General features: G+C 34.2%; 1 protein-coding gene and 1 pseudogene across 1 annotated transcript in view; both read right to left on the bottom strand.

Moving 5' to 3' along the window:
* Positions 1 to 14,520, bottom strand: part of LOC143546434 (aspartic proteinase oryzasin-1-like) — a 40,411-nt gene extending 25,891 nt beyond the window's left edge. The window contains exons 1-2 of the mRNA XM_077038103.1: positions 14,146 to 14,520; positions 13,822 to 13,882 (exon numbers count right to left, since the gene is read on the bottom strand). Coding sequence (XP_076894218.1) covers positions 13,822 to 13,882; positions 14,146 to 14,520 — 436 coding nt within the window. The remainder of the gene's footprint in view (positions 1 to 13,821; positions 13,883 to 14,145) is intronic.
* Positions 14,521 to 16,651: 2,131 nt separating this feature from the next.
* Positions 16,652 to 23,549, bottom strand: LOC143546433 (arogenate dehydratase/prephenate dehydratase 1, chloroplastic-like; annotated as a pseudogene).
* Between the last annotated feature and the right edge of the window lie 493 nt (positions 23,550 to 24,042).

Below are 24,042 nucleotides of genomic sequence, written 5' to 3'. Positions count from 1 at the left end.
CTTTTGGAATTCATAGTTGTGCTGAATGGAAGACCAGAAGATTCAAGAGTTGAAGATCACAAAGCTCGAGACCAGGGGGAGTTTGTTGATACATCGCTTGTTGTCTCAGTCTTGTTAACGTATTTTGGTAATTTAATGTAAGGTTGATTCGCTAGGTTTGTATAGCGAATGAGACCCATATATTTTGGGCCTCATTCGTTAAGGTTGTTAACGAATGAGAAGTCTATTCGTTATGGTCTGTATAACGAATGACGTAACGAATGGGATGCTCATTTGTTATGTATGTATAACGAATGAGTCATCGCCTCTATATACCCTGTAAATTATCAATTTAATTATCAGTTCTTATTTTATTTCATTTTGTCTCCTTACACTACCCAAATTCTCTCTCATTACACACACTGAACACACAGTTAACCTAATCGATTATTCACTCAATCATATCATAAGACTAGATCCAATCGATTCATTTACTATGGATAATCAAGTTCATGTGTACACACGAAGAAGCCATATTTTTCTTTTTGTTATTTCGAGTCTATTTTGAGTCATATAAGTTAGGTTACTATATTTTGGTTTATGGCTTTAAATTAGCTTAGTTTTTCTTTAACATATTGTTTATCACTAGTAATTGGTGCCCGTGATCCTTTTCTGTTTAAATTTATCTTTACAGTGATCTTAATGGAGTGTTTCTACGAGCCCAGATTCTGCACGGTGTTTGATAAGATGGGAAATGTTCTCGTTTGTAAAGACTCGTATGGCACAATGATGGATGACATACCACATCCAGAAGAGATATTATACGATTTGTTACGTTTCATCCACAGTTGTAACAAAAATATACCAACTTCCTATATGTATGAGAGATTATAACCCCGAAAGAGATATTGAGGAGCTTGAAGTTTTCTTATTAGAGGAGTCGGTTAAGAAACTAAATGTCAAAGAGGAATCACTAGGGATATACGAAGAATTGAAGAATGAAAAATTGCATCTCATTGTGAAACATCATTCGCATTTGCATGGAGCTGGTCAGAAATAGTTTTCCGTGGATCGCCACGTAAATCAAGAGCCCAAAGAAGAAAGATATATAGACTCATGAATCAAAGTATGCCGAATTGGTCATATTATCAGAATTTCAATAATGGGTGGATATAGCCGAATGCGTATATTTGGGCCTACATGTGTTTGGAAATTAGTTCCTTCCCAACTAATTGTAAAAGAAGAGTGGTAAAGAGAACTAATGGGAAGTTGATCAAGGGAAGCCTCCGAATTGAGGTTTCAGGAGCGAGTCCGACTGAAGATTCTTTTGTAAACTTAGCGCTTCCTGGGAGGCAACCCGGTCCTATGTTTTCATTCTTTTTTTTTTTTACTTATTTGCTCTGCCGGGTGTTTCTTCTGTTACTTTCAGGTTGATCCAGGTTTGCTTATGAGATGGTTGATGAGATATGGTTTTAAACAAGTGTGAGGATGCCACTTGCTTCAAGATTGCCGCTTTCATGTGTGAGTAATTACATTATTCAAATTTAGTTTGTTGATCGCATTTGAATTTGAGGGTACGACTCACGAGGCATATCGTCAATTTACCAGGATAGTCTGTTCAAATTCATTAGTTTATTTTTATTTTTTGCAAAAACTTTATTTGTAATTTATTTTTTTCACATAGAGGACAATGTGAAATTTAAGAGTGAGAATGGGGAATTGATGTTTTCAGCAAAAACAAAAATAAATATTTTGAAAAAAAAGTTGAAAAAAAAGAAAAATGTCCCGTGAATTATAAATTTAATTTTTTTGCAAATAACGGAAAATGATAGAAGAATTGGAAATTGGTTTTTCAAACTACTAATATATATGAGATAATATAACATAAAGCGTACTAAGTTTGGGATGTGTCGGTAGGCCCAACTAGTTTTGAAAGGTTTCCCATTGCATAACCTAATCAATCTTAGATTTTGATCTTAGATTTTGTTGGTTCTCATCCTAAAGGGGATAGTGAAATTGAAATTCGATAAGGCATAGGGAGTATTACAATAAGACAATTACCCTAAGGTGGTGAGAATTGAATACACTTTAAATTAGCACGCCACTCCGTTTTATGAAAATAAATAAGGAGTGGTAGCGCCCCACAATGTCCAATGTTATATGAGCTTTGATATTTAGTTATATATTTATAAGTTAAAGATTCCTAAAAAAGAAGAAAAAAAGAAGAATAAGTGTATTTCAAGAATTGGTCCGAAAAGCAAGTAAAAGAGTGAGAAAGTTATGTAATGAAAAATGCCAAAGAAGAATTCTCAAAAATAGAAAAGGAGAACAAAGTGCACATATTAGAAGAGACTGAAAGTTTACGTTTTACCAAGGGAATGGTGACTCTGAGGATGCACTATTGGGACTCGAGACTTTTAGTCAATAAATATTTTCTTAGGAAATATATATAGGACGAAGTCCAACAGTATTAGGGTATGCCCGTACGACCTCACTTGACCTATCATTCATAATTCCATCTAAGTGTAATTTCTTCTTACCAATAAGGATTTATTATCTTACGGTGATAAGTTGAACCAGTTTGCTTCAACCCGATTTTTAATTGTCTTTATTATACTTGAGATTGGGTAGCGGATCTTAACTCTAAAGGTGTGAGACCCATAGGTTTTTGATATCAGATGAACTTATTTGCTTAATGTGGGTGGGGCTTGATAGGATGTAGCTGGGTTTAAGTGGACAACAATATCGGCAATCATAGTTTTAACGTTTATCTGAGCTTTAAGATAACCTGTATGTTTTAAGATCAGTTTTCCGATTATGATTCCATTGCATAACACTTTTTCAAGGACGGAAAAGTTTAAGTGTGAGGATATTTGATGTTGTCTAAAATATACATATTAATATATAACTATTTCCTACACTTTTAAATACTTTTAAGCTAGATTTTTAATGAATATTATTCTTAGTTGGTTTATATGTGGATTTTAAAAGGTTTAAAAGACAACGAGCTACAATGGAGTATTTTTAATAAACTTGAAATAAAATAATAATAATAATAATAATAATAATAATAATAATAATAATAATAATAATAATAATAATAATAATAATATGCTTGAATTCTGTTTGAATGCGTTATGAGATGATGAAATCAAAATTTTACAAATTGAAATACATATAATGCAATTGGTTCAATTATTTTGAAGGGCCAGTTGATTTAACGAGAGATTTGGGCGGCCACTGGGCACCAAAATCAAAACGGGCTCTAACCTTTGTGACCATTAGAGAATTAATAAAAGGAGTCGTAAAAGAGAAAACCAAGGAGGGGTGGAATCTTGTCACGAAAGCAGGGAACAACATAAGGCAATCGAAGGGCTACCCCTATTGGTTAGAGTTCAACGCAAAAGAATGACAAAAAGGGAGAGGAAGCTGTTAGTTCGAGCAGAGAATGCTTGGGTTCAACACCTACCCCATCAAACATATTCGGTTTGAATTTATTATTTTCTCTATGAATACAGTTTTTGAACCTTATCTATTTAGTTTGTTTTTGAGTATGGTTGTTGGCTAACTCCTTAGACTGCCTAGTCTTATGATGAACTTTTGTTGATTTTGGGTTTTTGTTTGTATTTTGTTTTATTTATGGATTTATGATTAAGTAAGAGGTTTATTGTTATTTGGTCGATGCATATGTGTGCTTAGGATTGTTTGGTGAGTTTTATTGTTTCACGGAATCCTTGGTGATTATTTCATATGATAGGATTATGTTAGGTCATATACTGTCTGTTTTTTACTAGTTTGTGGTTGATTTGCACTAAAACCATAGGAACAATATTAATAAATCAAGTAGACCTAAGTGTGATGCAAATCTGAATAGTTGTAAGGTGACATATTATGTGATAGGTCTTGGTTGGTTAAGTTGCTAGATTTAGTTCTTTGTAAGGAGTCCGTTTAGGGTTGATTTATCAGCTTTGTCTATCCAGTCGAGTGAGTTCATTAAACTACCTTTGATTTCCGCTCTGTAAGGTAGGATTTCGTACAGAGGTACTTGTCATCAAATAAATTAGCGATTGTGAGCGAGTATAATTAAAACGGTAATTTTAATCGCTTATTGGGGTTCCATAGGTGTCTCCTTGAGAAGGGTCAATGATGATGTAAGGTTCCATAGGTGTCTCCTAGGACCTAATTAAGTCAATGGTTCTTTGTCTTCATCTGAATTAGGTCCAAGTTCTAAGTCAATTCGTCTTTAGTTTTATTAATTAGTTTTAATATTATTTTAATCTTAATGTTTTAGTAACCCCCCCCCCCCCTATCAATAAATAGTTGTGTATGTAGTTAAGTCTAATTTAGCCAGTTTATGTAATCTAAAGAGTCTGTGGGTTTGATATCTGGACTTACTAAACTGACTTAATTTGACTGGTACATTTTTCAATTAGTAGTTTTAGTTAAGTTTAAGAGTCTAAAATTTATTACTTAGTGTCTATATTAACGTGTTTTTATATAAATACTTTTAGCATATCAATAATGTTCACATTGCTAAACCCAATTTGAAATGGACTAGGCGTCCACAGTCGCTGTGGGATCGATTGTCCGGCGTCTAGCCAAGAATCCTTTCATCTCATATGCTTAGATATAAACAGAAAACTTATTCAAAGTAAGCCTTCACCCATTTGCTCTACATCATTTACATACAAACTTCAAGGTTAATCTCTTCCATTATTCAACTGTAATTAATCTTCAATTATCTAGAGAAAAAATCAAAGTGTTGTGCAAAAATAAGAGCTTTTCTAAGCTATAAATCCAATCATCTTGTATTTTGAGGAATAAACACTAGAGTTTGTTCGAGTATATTGGCAAATAAGGATTCATAATTTTTTTGATGATTTGAGGGGTAGGAGAAGGAGGGGGGGGGGGGGGGGTGCACACACAATTTTGACATAGTGTTATCTTGTATTGCATCTAGAACTCTATCTTGATATAGAGTTAGTTGTTAGGTGAAAACTTACTATACTGAAATAGTAAGACTAAAAAGAATTATAAAGTTAAATGTTGGTGTTCTCTGTAAAGAAAGTGATCAAAGTGATCATTTCCTTTGAAGAGTGGGACGATTGTATTGATGATTCCTACCATTTAAGGGAGTCGACTTTATGAAGAAAACTCTTAATTGGTGGATCAGGGTGAAGACTTAGAGTGAATAAGTTAACCCTTCCCCTTTCTAGTTTTCTACAAAAAAAAAGGAAAGGATTCCTCATATTCAAAGGGAAAATCAGAGAATAAAATCTTTTGAACGACATCTACTATATCTCAAACTTACAAAAATAGTATTATTAGTCTTGCGCAATCAACAAAATACGGTTGTAATGTTCAAATGAGGTTCGCCTTCCAAATAATGCGTAAAAAATATGGAGTAATGTTAATAAAAGTCACGAGAAACAAGAGTTGACTCTACATGATAAACTTAAAGGTGGGGAGTCCAGTTTTCCTAAGACAAAGACCCGTGGTATGGCACACGAGAATGGGTCACCTCTAATTCGAAATGTTGAGGACGATGAGGAGAATGGTTACGGCCGTTCTCAAGATTCATCAAGAAAACTGATGGTGTGAATCGAGCATGGCGGGAAAACAAACGAGAAAGTCATTCATGAGCAAAAACATCTTATCGAGCATCAGCTAAAGTGGTTATGTGAAAATAAAGGAGTCGCGCCGTACACGCCAAAACAAAACTGTGTAGTTGAGACACGAAATCGAACTCTCATGGATATGACCCCAAGCATTTTGAAGGCTCCAAGTTATTTATAAGGAGTGGTGGTTTGACGGGGAAACGCATTTGATCAACCGATCTTCTACCCGAACATTAGAAGGATGAAAAATTCAAGAAATTAAACTGAATCTTGAACATCCTTGCGTATTTGGGTGTGTTGCTTATGCTAAAATTGACCTCGGGATGGAACTGGGTACCCACGAAACCGGAAAATTATCATTTGGACTTAAAATTGAATGGAATATAGGGGTGGAACTGGGCCGAAACAGAAAATTCTGATGATATGGATTCCAGAAAATCGGGTATGTTTAATGTATATTGGGAAAGCACAATTAGACATTGAGACTAGGCCTAATAAACAACAGCCCAATCAACTATATCCACCAATAGTGATGACCCACTTGCAGGCCTGCGTGGAGAAGACAACAGCGTGTCGATGAATTCCAACACTTTCTCAAGCGCCGAACTAAATCTGATGAGCAAATAACAGCTCGACGAGTCGTTCAGCTACCGGTAACAGTTCCGTTATCATAGTGAACCACAAATGAATTTGAGTCTTTCGACTCGACCCACGGTTATAAATGTTAAATTTAGAGATTACGGTTAAGCTTGAATGAGGGCTTCGAAGAGATATTGCCACTACGAATAAGCGATGAACCGAGCATTTTTCACAAAGAAAAATTGAAACCTGAATGGATGAAAGTGATGTGGTTCGAGATGAATCAATTGAGAAATCAAAATGTGGAGTTTAATAGAGTTACCAAGCGGCGTTAAAGCATTCGGTTTAAAATAAGTATTCAAAGTAAATCGAAATGCTGACGGGTTGATAATAAACACAAGGTGTGACTTATGCAGGATAAGTACACCAACCTGGGATTGACTTTGATGAAATCTTTGCCACGGTAACACAAATCGAGATTCCAGTGACGGTTGGGAAATCCTAGACTGAAGACAGTGTTTGTACAATGTACATGGTGATTTAAACTGTTTATATTCACCAACCTTAAGGGTTTGAGAAACCAAAAGAAACATGTAAGGTGTATAAACTGATTCTGAGTGCTTCAAAATTTAAACTCGATATTGGAACCTGAAAGAACACACCATTTATCGAAAAATGACTTGAAAATTTATTTTAATTGTGGTTGTCTATGTTTACTCATATTCGTTATAGGTTCTTGCTTAAATATGATAAACGAGTTCAAACAGAATTTGGCATCAAAGTTCGATATGTTCGATTTAGGAAAACCTATCTATCATGTCGCAAATCAAAGACGGGATTAAAATTAAACAAATGCTTGAAAAGTCATTAAAAGAGCGTGTAGGGGAACTTGTCACACGGACTTACATACCTGTGTATCCGTATGTGAAGCTATCAAATGCCAAATATGAGATGGAAATTTGAAGCCACCAGATACCAAAAGATAGTCAGATGCCTTCAATATTCGCTACAAACTCGACTCGACTTCGTTTATGATGTCGAGGTTGTTAGCCAAAACATACAACAACCAATTGAGTAAAACACAAATGCCATAAAACGTATACTTCAATACATGAAAACGACACCGAGTTATGGTATCAAGTAAAAGCAAGGACAAATAATCGTGTTAATCAACTTCAATGACAGTAGTCCCAACATTGATGAAGATGACGATAGGAGAACTACGGCCATATATTCTATTTTGGATCTTCGCCGATCTCTTGGTCTTCTAAAAAACAAGAAACAGTCACTCTATCCTCATGTGAAGCAGCATATATATTGGCTAGCTCAGGTACATGTTAGGAGGTTTAACATGAGGAATTACTAAGCGGTTAACCGAAAAACCACTTCAGAAAGTGTTGTTATCTTTTGATAACACGTCCGCTATTGCTCTCATGAAAAATCATGTCTTTCGCGGTGAGCTACATACATCAATCATGTTACTACTACATCGGAAATGTGATGAAGGAGAGGAGGTGGATTCTGCGCATGTAAGTAGCAGAGAACAATGAACCGAAATAGTGATATACTAACTAGAGATCTCGCACGGATTGAGTTCAAGGAGATGCGAGACGTTCTGAATGTTGAATGTCGCAATTTCAAATTAGTGTCTTGGTGTGCAACACAAGAGTTATATGGAAACCTATTACAATATCTACTTGTCTACAACCACCTCAGCAACTGGCTCTAGGTCTTCCTAAACCCCGCTATATATCACCGCCTCATCATCAGTGGCGGACCCAGGATTTTTTGCCAATGGGGTCCCATATTTTCGGTGTTCAAATTTTTCGGGTCGGTCGTTGTTCAGGTCGGGTCGAGGCGAAGAACATAATAAAAAACAATATCATAATAAAACTTTCTTTTCAATCATCACTACCTGAACGGGTCAAAATGGGTCGGGTTGACACATAAACACTTTGTTTTCCCTTTCTTAAACATTTTTGAGATAGAACCTAGATCCACCCTTTCATAAGCATGTGTTGAAAACCATTAACTTAAACTAGTGAAAAATAAAACTGATATTTTAAAGTGTTTGAATGTTTCTAAAGAAAACCATGCATAAAGTTGAAAACAATGATATGTATTTTAGAGGTGTTTGAATGTTTCCAAAGTTATCATTGCAACATTAGCAATCAAATGATTGATTAACACTAAAAATTAACACAAAAAACCAAAAATTGAGCCTTGTAAGACTTGAACCCATGACCTTTCAAAGATAAAACAAGGGACTTTCCACCAGACCACATCAACATTAATAGTATGGGTTCCAAGTATTAAATCTTATGGGGTCCTCAAAAAATTTAATATACCGCTTCTAATAAATTTTTAAAAAACATTGGTGTCCCGGGACCCCGATCCACACTATGTGGGTCCGCCCCTGCTCATCATGACTGCCTAGGATACTTAGTTTGATGAAGTTGTTGGAGATAACTCAAACAAATAATCAGTTGGAGTTTGGCACGTGCTTGAAAGTTTCAATTTGAATTTTAAATAATATTAAATCTGTTGTGGTCAAGGTTGTTGTCCTGGTTTCTAGCTTTATTTACGTTTTATTAGTTTGTTTGAAAGTCTATTTAAACAATGGTTTATTTCATTGTAATCGTATCTTTCTTTGATCAATAAACAATTAAGCATTTGGTTTTATTGTTCTTATTCTTATTTACTATCAATATCACTCTGATTGCCAACATTGTGGTATCAGAGCCACAGTTTGGAGATTCAACTAGCAAACCCTAGAGCAAGATATGGCTGATAAGTCACAGGGTTCAATCACCAATCAAGTTATACCAGTGTTCAAGGGCGAGGGCTATGAACACTGGAGTATTCGCATGAAAACCATCTTGAAGTCTCAAGAACTCTGGTAGCTGGTTGATGCCGGTGTCACTGCTACCGGCGCTGATGCTGCAAAATTAAGGGAAGCCAAAAAGAAGGATGCTAGGGCAATGGCCCTTATACAACATGGTGTTCATGACATGTTATTTTCACGTATTGCTGCTGCTAACACCGCAAAAGAGACCTGGGACACTTTACGCCTGGAGTTTCAAGGCGATTCACATGTTCAGGGGGTTAGGTTGTAAGGGTTGAGAAGAGAGTTTGAAAAATTGGTGATGGGTGATGATGAAACTGTTGGGGACTATTTCTCCCGTGTTATGGGAATAGTCAGCCAGCAAAGGGCTTATGGAGAAGAGATTACAGATCAGAAGATCATGGAGAAAATCCTTAGAAGCCTCTCTTCTAAGTTTGATTTTGTTGTTCCATCCATTGAAGTTGCCTTTGACTTGTCTGCTCTCACACCAGTCAAGTTAATGGGCTCACTTCAATCGCAGGAGGAAAGACTGAATGTAAGAGGTGCACGCCTAAAGACTCCTGAGAAACTTGATGAACAAGCTCTACAAGTTGTGCATCAACACGCTAGAAGATCACCAAATGAAGGTATGGGTAGCAGAGGTCGTAGTAGGAGTTTTTTTAGAGGCGGAGGTAGAGGAAGAACTCCGGAAAGGACTCCTGAGAGAAGGGGTCCACAATGTTTCAACTGCATAAGATTTGGTCATGTTAAGAGAGATTGTTGGTTTGATGATGAAGCTCAGGCTCAAATGGCTGCTGATCAAGAACCAGAAGCTGACCAGAATGATGATCAACGATTATTTTTTGCATGCGAAGAAACCACTGATGTACCTTTTGCCTTAATGGCAAACACCATAAGTAACTCAGTAAACCTTAATTCTCTATGGTTTATTGATCCCGGATGTTCAAACCATATGACTGGTTGTAAAGAAAGCTTCACTAGTTTGGATAGCAATTTCAGACTATCTATCAAACTAGGTGATAAGAAAGAGTTAGTTGTGATTGGCAAAGGTGAAGTTAGAGTGGATACTGAGGATGGGCAATACAAGACTCTAAGTAATGTGTATTATGCTCCACAGCTGGAGTATAATCTGTTGTCAGTAGGACACCTTATGAGGATGGGATATGCTTGCACTTTAAAGATGAAGCATGCTCTATTGTGTACAAGCCAACTGAAAAGGAACTCATGAAGGTTCAATTAGCCCAAAATAATATGTTTTTGCTTGATGCTTCCAACCCTCAATCTGAGGGGAGTAATGCTGATAGCACATCTCTACTATGGCATGCAAGATACGGGCATCTTCACTGTGATGGGCTACAACAGTTGTATGCAAAAGGTATGGTTTATGGATTACCTAAGATTAAAACATTTGATTCCTGTGAAGGGGTGTGTTTTGGGTAAGCAAACAAAGGAGTCATTTCATACTAACACATGGAGAGCCTCATCTAAACTGGAACTAGTTCACACGGATGTGGTTGGACCTATGCAAGTAAACAGTATGGGTGGGTAACAGGTTGTTTGTTCTCTTTTTTGACGACTTTACAAGAATGTGTTGGATATACTTTATTGCTAATAAGTATGATGTTTTTAGCAAATTCAAAATATTTAAAGCTATGGTAGAAAAAGAAAGTGGGTGTAATATCAAGATTCTAAGGTCAGATAGGGGTGGAGAATATTGCTCAAAGGAGTTTAATGACTATTGTGAGCATTATGGAATAAAAAGACAACTCACCCCTCCTTATACACCTAAGTCAAATGGTGTAACGGAGAGAAATAATAGAACCATCCCTGGGCTCACTAGAAGTATGTTGAAGGCAAAGAACATGCCTAATTTCTTTTGGGCGGAGGTTGCAGCCACATCAGTTTATGCTCTCAATATGGCTCCCACAAAGTCAGTTTCCAATAAAACCCCTCAAGAAGTATGGTCCAACAGGAAGCCTGCAATTCATCATCTTAAAGTCTTTGGTTGTGTGGCATATGGGTTGATTCCTGCTTAATTAAAGAAGAAGCTAGATGACAAGGGTGAGAAGTGTATCTTCATTGGATACTCCACACAAACCAAAGGATACAGGCTATACAACCCCATAAGCAAAAAGATCCTAACCAGACGTGTTGTTGTGTTTGTTGAAGATGGTAGTTAGAATTGGGCAGGTGTGAATCATGACGCAAGTTATCAACTAGTGGAAGAAGATGGAGCAGATGTTGCAAGCCCATCAACTGGTAATACCACTCAATCTGAATCTAATACTATGACTAACTCTCCGTCATATGGCACACCTGTGCAAGGTACCTCTAGAACGGTTACTAGATCTCAAACTCAAGGTGGTGTGAACTAATATGCTACCCCTCAACAATTCAGTACGGGAGCAAGTTCAAGCTCAGCTCCTAGAAAGTTTAAAAGCTTACAAGAAGTGTATGTAAACTGTCAGTTTACATTAATTGCTGTTGATCCTGTCACTTATAAGAGGATTGTGAAGCAGAAGTTTGGCAGCAAACTATGATTGAAGAAGTGAATGCAATTAATAAGAACAACACCTGGGATCTTGTAAGTCTTCCAAAAGGTAAGAATGTTGCCCGGTTGAAATGGTTATTTAAAACAAAGATGGGGCCGGGTGGTGAAATCCTTAGACACAAGGCCATACTTGTGGCTAAGGGATACTCACAACAAAAGGGTATTGATTATGAAGAGACATTTGCTCCAGTTGCAAGATTTGAAACAATTCGTACAATTCTGGCTGTGTCTGCTCATTTAGGTTGGACTTTGTATCAACTAGATGTTAAATCAGCTTTCCTTAATGGTGAGCTTGAGGAAGACATCTATGTTGAACAACCTAATGGGTTCATTAAGGCAGGTGAAGAAGATAAAGTGTATAAGCTCAATAAGGCTCTTTATGGCCTTAAACAGGCTCCTAGAGCTTGGTACTCTAAGATCGATGCTTATTTTGTTGAGAAGGGGTTCACTAGGGGTGCTAATGAGCCTACCCTTTATGTCAAGAAAGTTGGTAATGAGGTTGTCTATGTATGTTTGTATGTAGATGATATAATATATACAAGTTCAAGCCATGAACTTGTAAGTGAATTTAAGTCAGGAATGATGGAAATGTTTGATATGACAAACTTGGGGCTTCTAAAATATTTTCTTGGTTTGGAGATACAACAGACTAAAGGTGGGATTTTTATTAGCCAAGAAAGATATGCAGTCAATCTATTAGATAAATTTGGGATGAAGATTTGTGGAGTGGAAGATACTCCTATGAACATGAATGAGAAGCTAATGTTGGAAGATGGAGGAGAACCTGCCGATGAGATGTTGTATAGAAGTCTCATAGGTGGCCTTATGTATTTAACGCACACCAGGCCTGACGTTGCTTATTCTGTTGGCCTGGTGGCTAGGTACATGCAAAAGCCATCTAAGTTTCATTTTGGAGCAGCCAAACGAATACTTAGATATATCACTGGCACTTACACTTTTGGGTTGTGGTACAAGTATGAATGTGGGGATATTAAACTTATTGGATTTTATGATAGTGATTGGGGAAGCTGCCTGGATGATAGAAAGAGCATTTCTGCACATGTGTTCTCTCTTGGAAGTGGTGTTATTTGTTGGAGCTCGAAGAAGCAGCACATAGTGGCATTGTCCAGTACTGAAGCAAAATATGTGGCTGCTACGTGCAACTTGTCAAGCTATATGGCTGAGAAGGGTTCTTGATGATCTGGGTTTGAAGCAAAGTAATCCTACTTCTATTTATTGTGACAGCAGGTCTGCCATTTGTCTCTCTAAAAATCCAGTGCTGCATGGAAGGTCTAAGCATATTGAATTGAAATTTCATTTTATTCGTGATATGGTGTTACAAGAGCAAGTCAATTTGGAATTCTGCAATACATATGATCAAACTGCTGATGTTTGAGTTATGGGAGGGTGTTGGAGATAACTCAAACAAATAATCAGTTGGAGTTTGGCACGTGCTTGAAAGTTTCAATTTGAATTTTAAATAATATTAAATCCGTTGTGGTCAAGGTTGTTGTCCTGGTTTCTAGCTTTATTTACGTTTTATTAGTTTGTTTGAAAGTCTATTTAAACAATGTTTATTTCATTGTAATCGTATCTTTCTTTGATCAATAAACAATTAAGCATTTGGTTTTATTGTTCTTATTCTTGTTTACTATCAGTATCACTCTGATTGCCAACAGAAGTGAGTGTCGGGCATGAAAATAGGATCATTGGAATTTTGAGCATACACTTGGTCAGAGTGGCTCTGAAACCAATTGAAAGGTATCGGCGGGATCTAACAAACAACCGGCTTCTGCAAACAAGACATAGCAATAAGCAAGTATTTGAGGTCACCCTACCCTACCCTACCCGACTCTTTTCTCTTTGTTAATTAACTTGTAACTTACAAGAACATGACTAATTATTATACTAGTTGTTCAAAACATATTTATATAAAAAGAGAGAGACAAACTTTAAAAGTAAACCTACCTGGTAGGAGAAAAAGGAAAAAAAAAAAAGGGGGGGGGGGGTCCATTTGTAATCACCCTCCATTGTACCTAACATAATTATCTACTTACACGATTCAGTACAAACCTTTTAACATTATTTTGAAACTGATTAATTGGACTGATTGACTATAGTATTATCATCAAGCTATGTATACTTTTTTGTTACGATTCCAATATAACAATTTATCGTTTTAACCATGATTAAAGTGGCATATTTTTTTCAAGTTATCATAGAAGCATAATGGCAACAAGAACACTAACCATTTGGTTTGTAGGTGCTTGACTGACTTGAATCGTATTTTGAGTGAAGAAAGCAAGATGCCTGCAAGATTATTATATAACCTTCGCACATTACACTTTGTTCATATCTTAGCATATATATGTTGGGTCATTGTTAATGAATTTAAAGTAGACAACATAAAAAAATAAAAACCTAAATACATGTCCTTATTGCTTTAACCAGGATGAAGCATTTCTCCAACGCTATGTTGTATTTCTTAAACCACTATTTAGTACTGATTATGCGATTCTCATAGTTTTAATTAAAGTAGGCTTTGTGTCTGTGTGTAAGTATATATGACTTACTGAAGATATGCATTCCGACGATGGTATCCACAAGTTAGCACTGCCAGTATCAAAGATGACCTTAAATTTCTGAGCTGGGGTGCCAATACCAATCTCACCAAAGTAGTGGGCATCCATATAGTTGTTCAGGGATATGATACCAGACTCTTGGGACTCACCAATGTTATTAACACTCTGTCTATACGACCTAGGAGCTAGCTTTAAATAATGACCATCGCCCAAGCGGAGACTGGATTCAATAATATTGTTTTCATCGAGTTTCAACTTTTTCAGCTCAATTCTTATAAGCCCGTCAGTGGATGTTGATTGGATCGGAGAAGAAAGCAAGGCCGATATGAGAAGGAAAATTGATATTGTTTCCAATTTACTTCCCATGCTGGCCTACAAGTTAATCCGATATTAAAATTAATTAACCGCATAATTAAGGATATGAGAAGCGTACCAAAAAAAATCATGGAACTTGATGTTATTTATAGCTGAAAAATCACAATTTTTTTTTACGTTAGTGGATATTCAAGAACAAAAATTCTGAAACACACATATATATGAAACCGTTATTTCACATATGAAACAATCAAATAAGTCTAACGTGGTGACTATAAATATTTTGACGAAAATTAAAGAATTAATGACTTGCTGGTTGAAAATATTACTTAATTTATGAAAGACATGTATGGAGAATTCTAGAGATAATGAATTGGGAAGTGTCAGGTCAAAACTAACGAGTTTTTGAAAATTAATGAAGATTTATGTAGGAAAAGATTAAAATAAATCAGAGAGAGAGAGAGAGAGAGAGGGTCTTGGCCAAACATAACCTTTTAATTATTTTTATTTTTTTCCTACATAAATCTATATACACCCCTGACAAAGCGATAAGAGAATATATAATTACAATAATCCTACGAAACCAATATCAAACTCTACTAAACAAATGAGCATGAAAGGCGAACGATTATGTCAGAAAACCGTTGGTAAAAAAGTTACTGACAAGAATCCGTAGGTGATGACCCGTCCGAATTTTGTCAGGGTTAATATGATTTTCGACGAATATCGACAGGTGATTCATGAATACTAAATTAATTCTGCTCAATTTTAGTTCACACAACAATTGAAAGCTAGAACTTTAAGCTTTTAATGGAAAAAATTTCAAAGCAATAGTAAAACTCAAACTGATTGCGTACAACCCCAAGAACTGTAATAAAGCTTTTACTAGTAAGAAGCATATATTGAACAATGACAATACAAATTCTAAACTAATTTTACTGGATCTAGTGGCTAACCAACATGAAAACTGCAAGGAATTTAGGGGTCATATATACCTGTGAGTTGACGATGAACCCGCAAATATGTATGAACTCGTATGAAAATATTGTATATATAACACCTTTCAATTCTAATAGTTAGACTAACTAGGTTACGTGACCTTTATTCTTGTGATTCCCTAAAACATACCTTATGGTGTGGATTGATTAGGAAAGGACACACGTATGATGTGGTATAACCAAACATGCACATTGCGTTAAAACACAATTGAAAATTGTTACAAAAGAATGACGAGTCCCAATTGCCTGTTTTAAGTCGTTCTTGTGATGATTGAGTAATCGTATACAAAGTTTTTTTCTTTCTTGTTTTCTTCCTTTTTAATTGTGATATAGTTTGTAGTTTTTTTAAATTCAAATGGAATACTAATCACTTTAAAATAAAAAATCAAAATAAAGAAAATGTAATTAGAGGAAATCCGAGTTTGTAGTTTTGTAAATTTGATTTATTTTCATAAAAACGCTCCCTCAAATTAGGCCGGGGGTTGTGACGTAAACCGTCAAACCATTAAAATTGAACCGTAAACCGGGTTGTATATATTTTAAACCAGTCAAGGGGCCGACTTTTATCAGTTTGGATGGTTCACTCGATTTCAAAAAATTTTTAACTTCAACTTAAGGAAACTAAAGGCGGGGAAGGTGGAGAGCCCAAAGGGTTTTTGTAATATCACTTTTATTTTAGCTGGCTTATTTTTTAAATTTTACCTTTTTTATAATAAAAACTAAAGTTTCTTTCAACACCAATAGGGTTATTTTTTAAACGTTAACTAAAAATGTTAAAATATTGAATATTAGTTAGGGTAAAAAGAGATATTCATATTGGATTTGTTTTTCTCCCAAATATATTCTAAATTTAGGTTGTATAAGTAGGGAAAAGATGACCTCAAAATGAATATTAATCAAATCCATGGCCACAAAAACAGTCTATTCTAGTCAAGGGCAATATCTAAATGTAACATAATCATGGGGAAAAAAACTTTAATTCATACAACATTAACATCCCATAAACACAAAAGGCAACAGTTGATTGGAGAGCCAGAAACACAAACACATGAACAATGTATAGGAAGCAAGAATCATTAACTAGCAAAGAGAATCATTAGCTAGCAGTTTTTTTTTCTTTTCTATTGGTCAATCCATGGCATATAATATATGTGCAGTAGCTGCTCATAATATCCATAAGTCGTCTATAGGTTTGTATCTACTGGGTAGCAACCAAGAACGCGAAGAAAACTAGAAATTTCCTGCAAAAGAAATTGAATATATTAATATATAAGTTACATTTGTATTATAATCGTAATCATTGAGCATATAGCGTTCTTTCAAGGTAAGAGACTAAATAACAGTATGATACATTACTAGTGATATCCCATCTTTTGCAAGAATATGACTACTTTGACTTTGGAGAGTCGAACATACGATTTTTCGAATACAAATTAGCCTTACATGTTTGCGGTTTCTATTTCCAAATGCTTTGGCATCACATATATAGTTATATGTAATCCTAGATAATATTTTCAGATATTTATATAGATCTTACCAGTTTAAAAGTTAAACAATACCTCGGTTGACCTTGAGGAGTCAACCACGGACAATCATATAGACAGTAATAAGTTTACAGGGTACTTTATATATTTGATCATTCGAACCCAGTCCTTATTAGATCATATTTGCGGTATCAATACTTAGCATTTTGTAACTAACTTATTTTGAGGTTGCAATAACTCATTTGACTTTGAAGTCAAACTCTAAAGAATTATTATGTACTATGAAGACCAACCTGCAGATGACCAAGAGCGCATTGTGCACGAGGCTCTACCGTTGAAGCTTCAAAATCAATGTAGAAGAAATAGTCGAAGTACCTGTGAAAATTACATCAAACGTCAAAAAAATAATATAAATGAATAAAATTCAACAGAAGAAAAGGTCAACAGTGAAGTTGGAAGATTAAACTCACTTGGCACTCCCCTTGTTTCTGTCATCAACGATTCTAAGTGGACGATTTCTTTGAGGCCGGCTCTCGATCTTTAAGTCATAAAAATTAGAAAAAAGTCTAACGTTGACTTTTTAACTAGTGAAATTTGTAAAAACGAAGTTACCTTGGATAAATTGATGTCCCTGAGAGCAAAAACTCCTAAAGCTTTGAACAATTCTCCTGGGCCTTCTTTTAAAGTAAACACAATGCTCGTCTTTGATATAAAAACAAATAAAATCATTAATACATCTATTCCAACTTGTTAGCAGGGGCATAGATGAGCCCTGTGAGTTTTCCCTACTAATGAACCATTATTTTTACCTTATAAGGCTTGTCGGCTCCCGGGATAATAGGTTCCCTAGCTAGAATTAGAAAGCGCATGACATTATGTAAATCATCCTAAGAAAGCAATAAATGCATGATCAGATTTCTTTAAGTATGACTATATGAGATTACACAGAATTACGTAAGTAGGCGTGTGAACGAACCGAACTTTCAGAGAATAGTTCGGGAACTATTTGACTAGAGTTCAATAATATTAATTTATTTAATGAATGAGCAACTTGTGCATATTTGTTCAAAAGAATGAACAAAAACACATCTTATTTGATCATTTGAATTCATTTATTTTTGTTTGTTTATGTTCATTCATGAACATTAGGTTACGTTTGTTTATGTTCTTTCTTTTACATTCAGTAATATATTCATTTAATTCTTTTTGACACATGTCAACTTAATCTAGTTATAATAACTTGTTAAACCCAACACATTGGTCTTCACGTTACTTTTTTTTAGCTCAGTTATGTTCGTTCGTTTACGTTAGCAAACCGTTCGATTATCTTGCTAACGAACAAACACGAACATGTTCATTTTCTTAACTAATGACCACAAACAAGAAAACCCCTGTGCTTAATTGTTTGTATTAAGTTAGAAGAATGAGCATACCATGTTTTGTTTGTGTTCGTTCAGTTTGATTACAAGCTTATTTATACCTGAAACTTCTTAGAGAGAATGTGGAGTCCATATATTTCTGCTGCGCGAGAACTGGTAATTGCTCCGGTGTCTGCTATGCCCTTAGAGGCTACAATCTGTTGCAAATTTAAAAGTTAATTAATTATAAAATTATACATAGAAAATTTTTGAAAATAAACCAAAGGCTATATAATACAGTATATGTAATAGATTCTCAAGATTTACCTGAGCTGCAGCAGCAGTATCTTCAGTATTAACTCAAACAACGTTTAATTCATTCAGCATCATCTTACATTGATCAAGTGCCTGTGTTATTAACTTAGTGTCAACACGGCAAAATATATCTGCTTAAAACTTAGTATCATATTATATTTATAAAACAAGAACAAAATTATAGCATCATATTTACCATAAAAATATCTGCTCAAAACCATTTTCTAATTTATGACATTTAAACCCATCCTTTAAAACTTTTATTAGGGTCCAAGAGTTTTTGAGTAAGGAAACACAGAATTAAGGGTATAATTTTCATATTATAAATTTTATTTAATGAAATGAGTGTATTTGATATTAATTTTTTTGCTTAGGTGAATATGACAATACGTAAATTTTCATTGCATTACACTCGCATTTGTGTCGGTTGGCATGCTTGATGCTTCTATAGATATATCAAACCCTACTCATAGCGAATTTCAAAATTTTGGTTTTATTTACCATTTAGTAACCTGTCATCTATGAAATACCTACTTTAATAACCAGAATTTGTGAAACACTCAAAGCTTTAAATTATACAATTTTCACAAACATCTAATTATTGAATATTACATAACTGATGAGGTTGCTGTTCAAAAAAAAAACATAACTGATGAGGTACAGTACGCACCTTCTGGTGGCTTAACACGCACTTTAAATCCCCCGTTTTTACACCGGGCAATCCCAAAAGGCAATGATCAACTCTGAGTTTCACTTCTCCTACAATATGCAGCCTATGACGAAGAACTAAATCATAATTTCTGTGGACGCTTTCTCCTACTGAGTCCTCAATTTGGATTATGCCTTTGTCCGCTAACCATAACTCAACCGCCTAAAAATCCTTACGTTTTAAGCATTCAAACTAAAAATATATATATTGTTGTCATAGTAATACATATCAGATTTATGTTTTCGTGAAAGCAGTGCTTACTCCGGTTAAAAAAAGAAAAGAAAAGAAAAGAATACAAAATGGGAAAATATATTGAATACCTTAAATACAGATTCATATTCTTCATATGGAATCGTCTCACATTTCGGATACGCTTTAAGAGCAGCAGCCTCACTGTACGATCCAGGTATACCCTGTATAGTTCGAAAGATTTTATAATAAGAATCATATAACAAAAAAATTTCACATGTGATCTATGGCCATGCATCTACTCTTGCTCGACTATATCCTAATTTTTTGATTTATCGTGTATCTCATGGCTAACTTAGAGATCATATGTTTTTGACATGGCTATACAGATATAACACACACAAGAACATTATTATTTTGTGAACTTTCTAAATATGAGGTCTTAGTTTATTGTTTTTAACAAAATTAAATTGTAAGCGATCGAGCCAAGTCTGAACAATTTCATGCATATTAACGTGGGACACATGAATCTGTGGTTGTGCAACTATTCTTACTATCTAAATCCTTTAGTCTATACGTGAATTACAATATATTTGTGAATCTATATGTGATATGGTGTCGTGATTACAATTTAGTGTTACTTTTTTTAACATGTCTATACAGGAATAACACACTGAAGAAAATATATGATGTCTTAGTTAAATGTTTTCAATAGAAATACCTTGCATGCAAACCGGCCAGTAATATAAGATCAATATGCATATATATATAGCCATGTCATACATGAATCTATGGCCGCATAGCTACTCTTACTCGACTAACTCCTAGATATTTCCGTTCTATGCGTGAAATGCAATATATATGTAAATCTATACTCGATACAATTTATGTCATTATTAAGGCAAAAAGTAGATATGTTTTTAGCAGTGCTCTATAGATCCGTATAACATATATTCAAGAAAATTATTTTGCAATTTTCTCTAAATATATGTTTTAACAGAATTACCTTGTAAGCGACCCGGACTTTTGAATTCTCACTATTAGGAGAGACAAGATATGTCGTAGATAACGCTTCTGCAACAAGAGAAAAAAAACATGTATTGTTAGATTGTAAGCAAATATGCAATTTAGGGTTTCTTAATATGCTATTTATGACTAGTTTCATGCATATATATCTGATATTTAAACTTATAATAAGAACCTTGAAATGTTATAATAATATATTCCCAGTATTTAAACCTCAAATGCAGAACAATACTTAACATGCATTTGTTCCAAATTTAACAAACAAAAAAGGAATCTAGTTTCTCTATGCAGTAGTAGTTATATAAAGGTCAAAAAAAGTTGTATCTTGATAAAATTAGAAAAAAATAAAATAAAATCACATGCATGGAATTCTGAAGCCAACATCATCCTCGAGCCCTGACGACTAAAAGTCAAAATGATTTTTTTTCAAAACTTAGGGCATATGACAGAAATGCTAACCACAAACCATTGAGATCATGCAAGTCGTATGAGTGTTATACAGGATCATATGAGTATTATAGTAGCTAATCATATGGGTACTATGAGTTGGTGTTCTTACAAATTATATGAGTCATATGATGTGTTAAACAGACATAAAAACAATCGATGTGACAACACACTTCTAACACAGGCTCTTAGACGTACAACCCATATGACGAGTGAGGGGGTATATGTATATAGTCTAAGTGCAGAAAACAACAATTTAACAATTATACAAACTCTAAGTGCAGAAAGCAAGAAGACCATCCTAAATAAATAAGAATTTGTTCCAAATTTTACACAAGAAAACAAAAATTTAAAATATATGAAGTAGAATTATGAAGGTCAAAACATATGTCTTATTAGAGTTTGAAAAATACACATAAAAGATCACAGGCGTAGACTTATGAAGAGAACATTAGCTTGGATCAAGACAAAAACTCAAAATATACTTTTATTTTATTTTTTTCATTTTTGCTCAAGACTAGTACACTTCAAAAAGCAAAATCGGAAAAAATAATAAACTAGGTTAGCAGCAATTTGTTGTTCTGATTGATAACTTTTATCAAATATTCTTCAAAAAATATTAAATTAAAATCATTCTTGAAATTCAAATCCCCTTTTGACACTAAAGGCAAAAGGTGTAGCCTTAACGTGAATTCAATGAATTAACAACTGATATGATGTTTGTCCCCAAAAACATGGTATGTTGGTAAGATTCCATCTATTCTAAACGTCAAAGTTTAAAATCCTGGTGTTAGGTGTAGGTGTAGATGATTTATAAGACTTAACAATATTTAGGACTATATTAATTTGTCGTTAAAAGAACAAATACACCTTACTGTGTCTTAAGTAAATTACAAATTTTGTAATTGAGTCAACTCACTTGATCCTGGTTATAATTGTTTGCGGGTCAAGTAAGTTTAAAACTTTTTGAGGCGAAAAATTTGTAGAAATGGGAAAAATGAAAGAGATGAAATGGTTTGTAGGAGAGAGATTTTTTTTTGTGTTCCTAGGTGTTCCGCCATTTGAAATAGCGGAACTCACACTGGTTGCAGAGCGTGTCAGGAATTGTCTGGTGAACTGAAGGTTCTTCTGGTGTTCCGTCATTTCAAATAGCTGAAGTCACTTATTTTCCACGCACACCACTAGTTAAAATGGCGGAACACCACTTTTACCCCTTTATAGCATGCCCCTATACATTTGTTGCAATTCTACAATTTCAAATGACGGATTTGAATAGTAATATTCAAACACGCGTCTGACGAGGCGTTTGACCACACTATTCACTTATGTCATTTTAAAAGACGGAAGTGAACAATACTAACGATTATGACAACTGACAAAATTTTCTTTCCTTTTTAACCAATAATATTTACTAATGTCATTTCAAATAGCGGAAATGAACAGTATATTATTATTATTTTCTTTCACATTATTTTTTTTTTAAAATTTTTTTATTTGAAAAATAAATTTTTAAATTTTAATACTAATTTAAAATATATTAAAATTTAAAAATATCTTTTTCAAATAATTTTTTTAAAAATAACTATAAAAGAAAATAATTACATATATTAAAATTTTAAAATACATTTTTCAAATTAAAATTTTTAAGAAAAGTAATACTGTATTAGAAAATAATAATATAAAGTACTGTTCACTTCAGCCATTTGAAATAGCATAAGTGAATAGTGTGGTCAAATGCCTTGTCAGACATGTGTTAGAATATTACTATTCACTTCCCCCATTTGAAATGACGGAACACCAGAAAACCCCAGCTTGCCAGACAATTCCTGACACGTTCTGCAACCAATGTGGGTTCCGCCATTTCAAATGGCGGAACATCTAGAAACACAAAAAAATTTATCTCTCTTATAAACCATTTCATCCTTTCATTTTTCTTTCAGTTTTCCTATTTCTAAAAATTTTTCTTTTGAGGCACAATTTAACATCTACTAATAATATTAACAAAAGTAAAAGCCAAACAAAAGAGAACCCCTCGAACGTTTTGAGGCACAAATCAAGATACAATAATAAAAATAATAGTAACTATAAAACCTAAACAATAAGAAACCATAGAGCTTTCTTGTCAATATTAACTGAGTCAACTCACTTGGTAAAGAACTCAAATCTTTATGAAACTTGGATATCTGAATATCATCAACTCTTCCATTTCCTGACTTTAAAACAAAGCCAGAAGGTTTTTAATCTTCCAAATGAGGTTTACTTTGACCCAAATTTGAACTCAAGCAACTCCATTTCCTCAATGAGGCAACCTGAACCCTAAAGTAACCAGCTGTGAACATAGAAATTCTGCTATTGTTTGGAAAAAGACGGGTGACACCCCATTTAAAATGAGGATGATTAGTTGAAAAACAAATTGGTACAACGTTGGAAGACATGTCTTTTTGTGCCAATTTTTCAGGTTTTTAAGAATGTATTAGAGATTACCACCTAATTTGGGAATGAATATATGTAGAGTCAATCAGACTCTGCATTTGTAACTTACCTTTGGGAATGAACACAACCGTAATATGATCATCTTTTTATTTATTTATTTATTTATTTATTTATTTATTTTTACCTTTTATGTTCTTTCCCAAGATGTTTGATCGTATCTTTTGATATTAATCACCTGATTTAATTTGAAACTAAAGATAAAAGGAAATATAATAGTTTTGAGATTATGTTTATTTAATAAAGTTCAAATAGTAGTTATTATCTATTAAATGCAATTAATAATCTCTTTTTATTGCTTGTTTCTCGCTATATATTCAACTTAATGCTTTACTTAAAATGTTGCAACTTATTCATTATATACGATATTATCAATAATGGTTTAATACTTTCCTTTAATTATTGACAACATTTATTATTCTAATATTTATTTATTAGTTTTGTTATTAACTAAAGAGTTAACTTGCATAGTTGATCAGTGTGGTTTGTATATATTGCAGGATTGATCTTTAAACTTAACCAGGTAACTCCGCGCCGCGTTGTGGCACCGTAACAAC

Source organism: Bidens hawaiensis, unplaced genomic scaffold (genome assembly GCF_021521415.1).
Source record: "Bidens hawaiensis isolate Kalapana, Puna unplaced genomic scaffold, B.hawaiensis_p1.1 tig00014339_1, whole genome shotgun sequence".
Classification (NCBI taxonomy): Eukaryota; Viridiplantae; Streptophyta; class Magnoliopsida; order Asterales; family Asteraceae; genus Bidens; species Bidens hawaiensis.
Note: the sequence above shows the minus strand (reverse complement) of the source record. Positions and strands in the feature narration are given on the sequence as shown.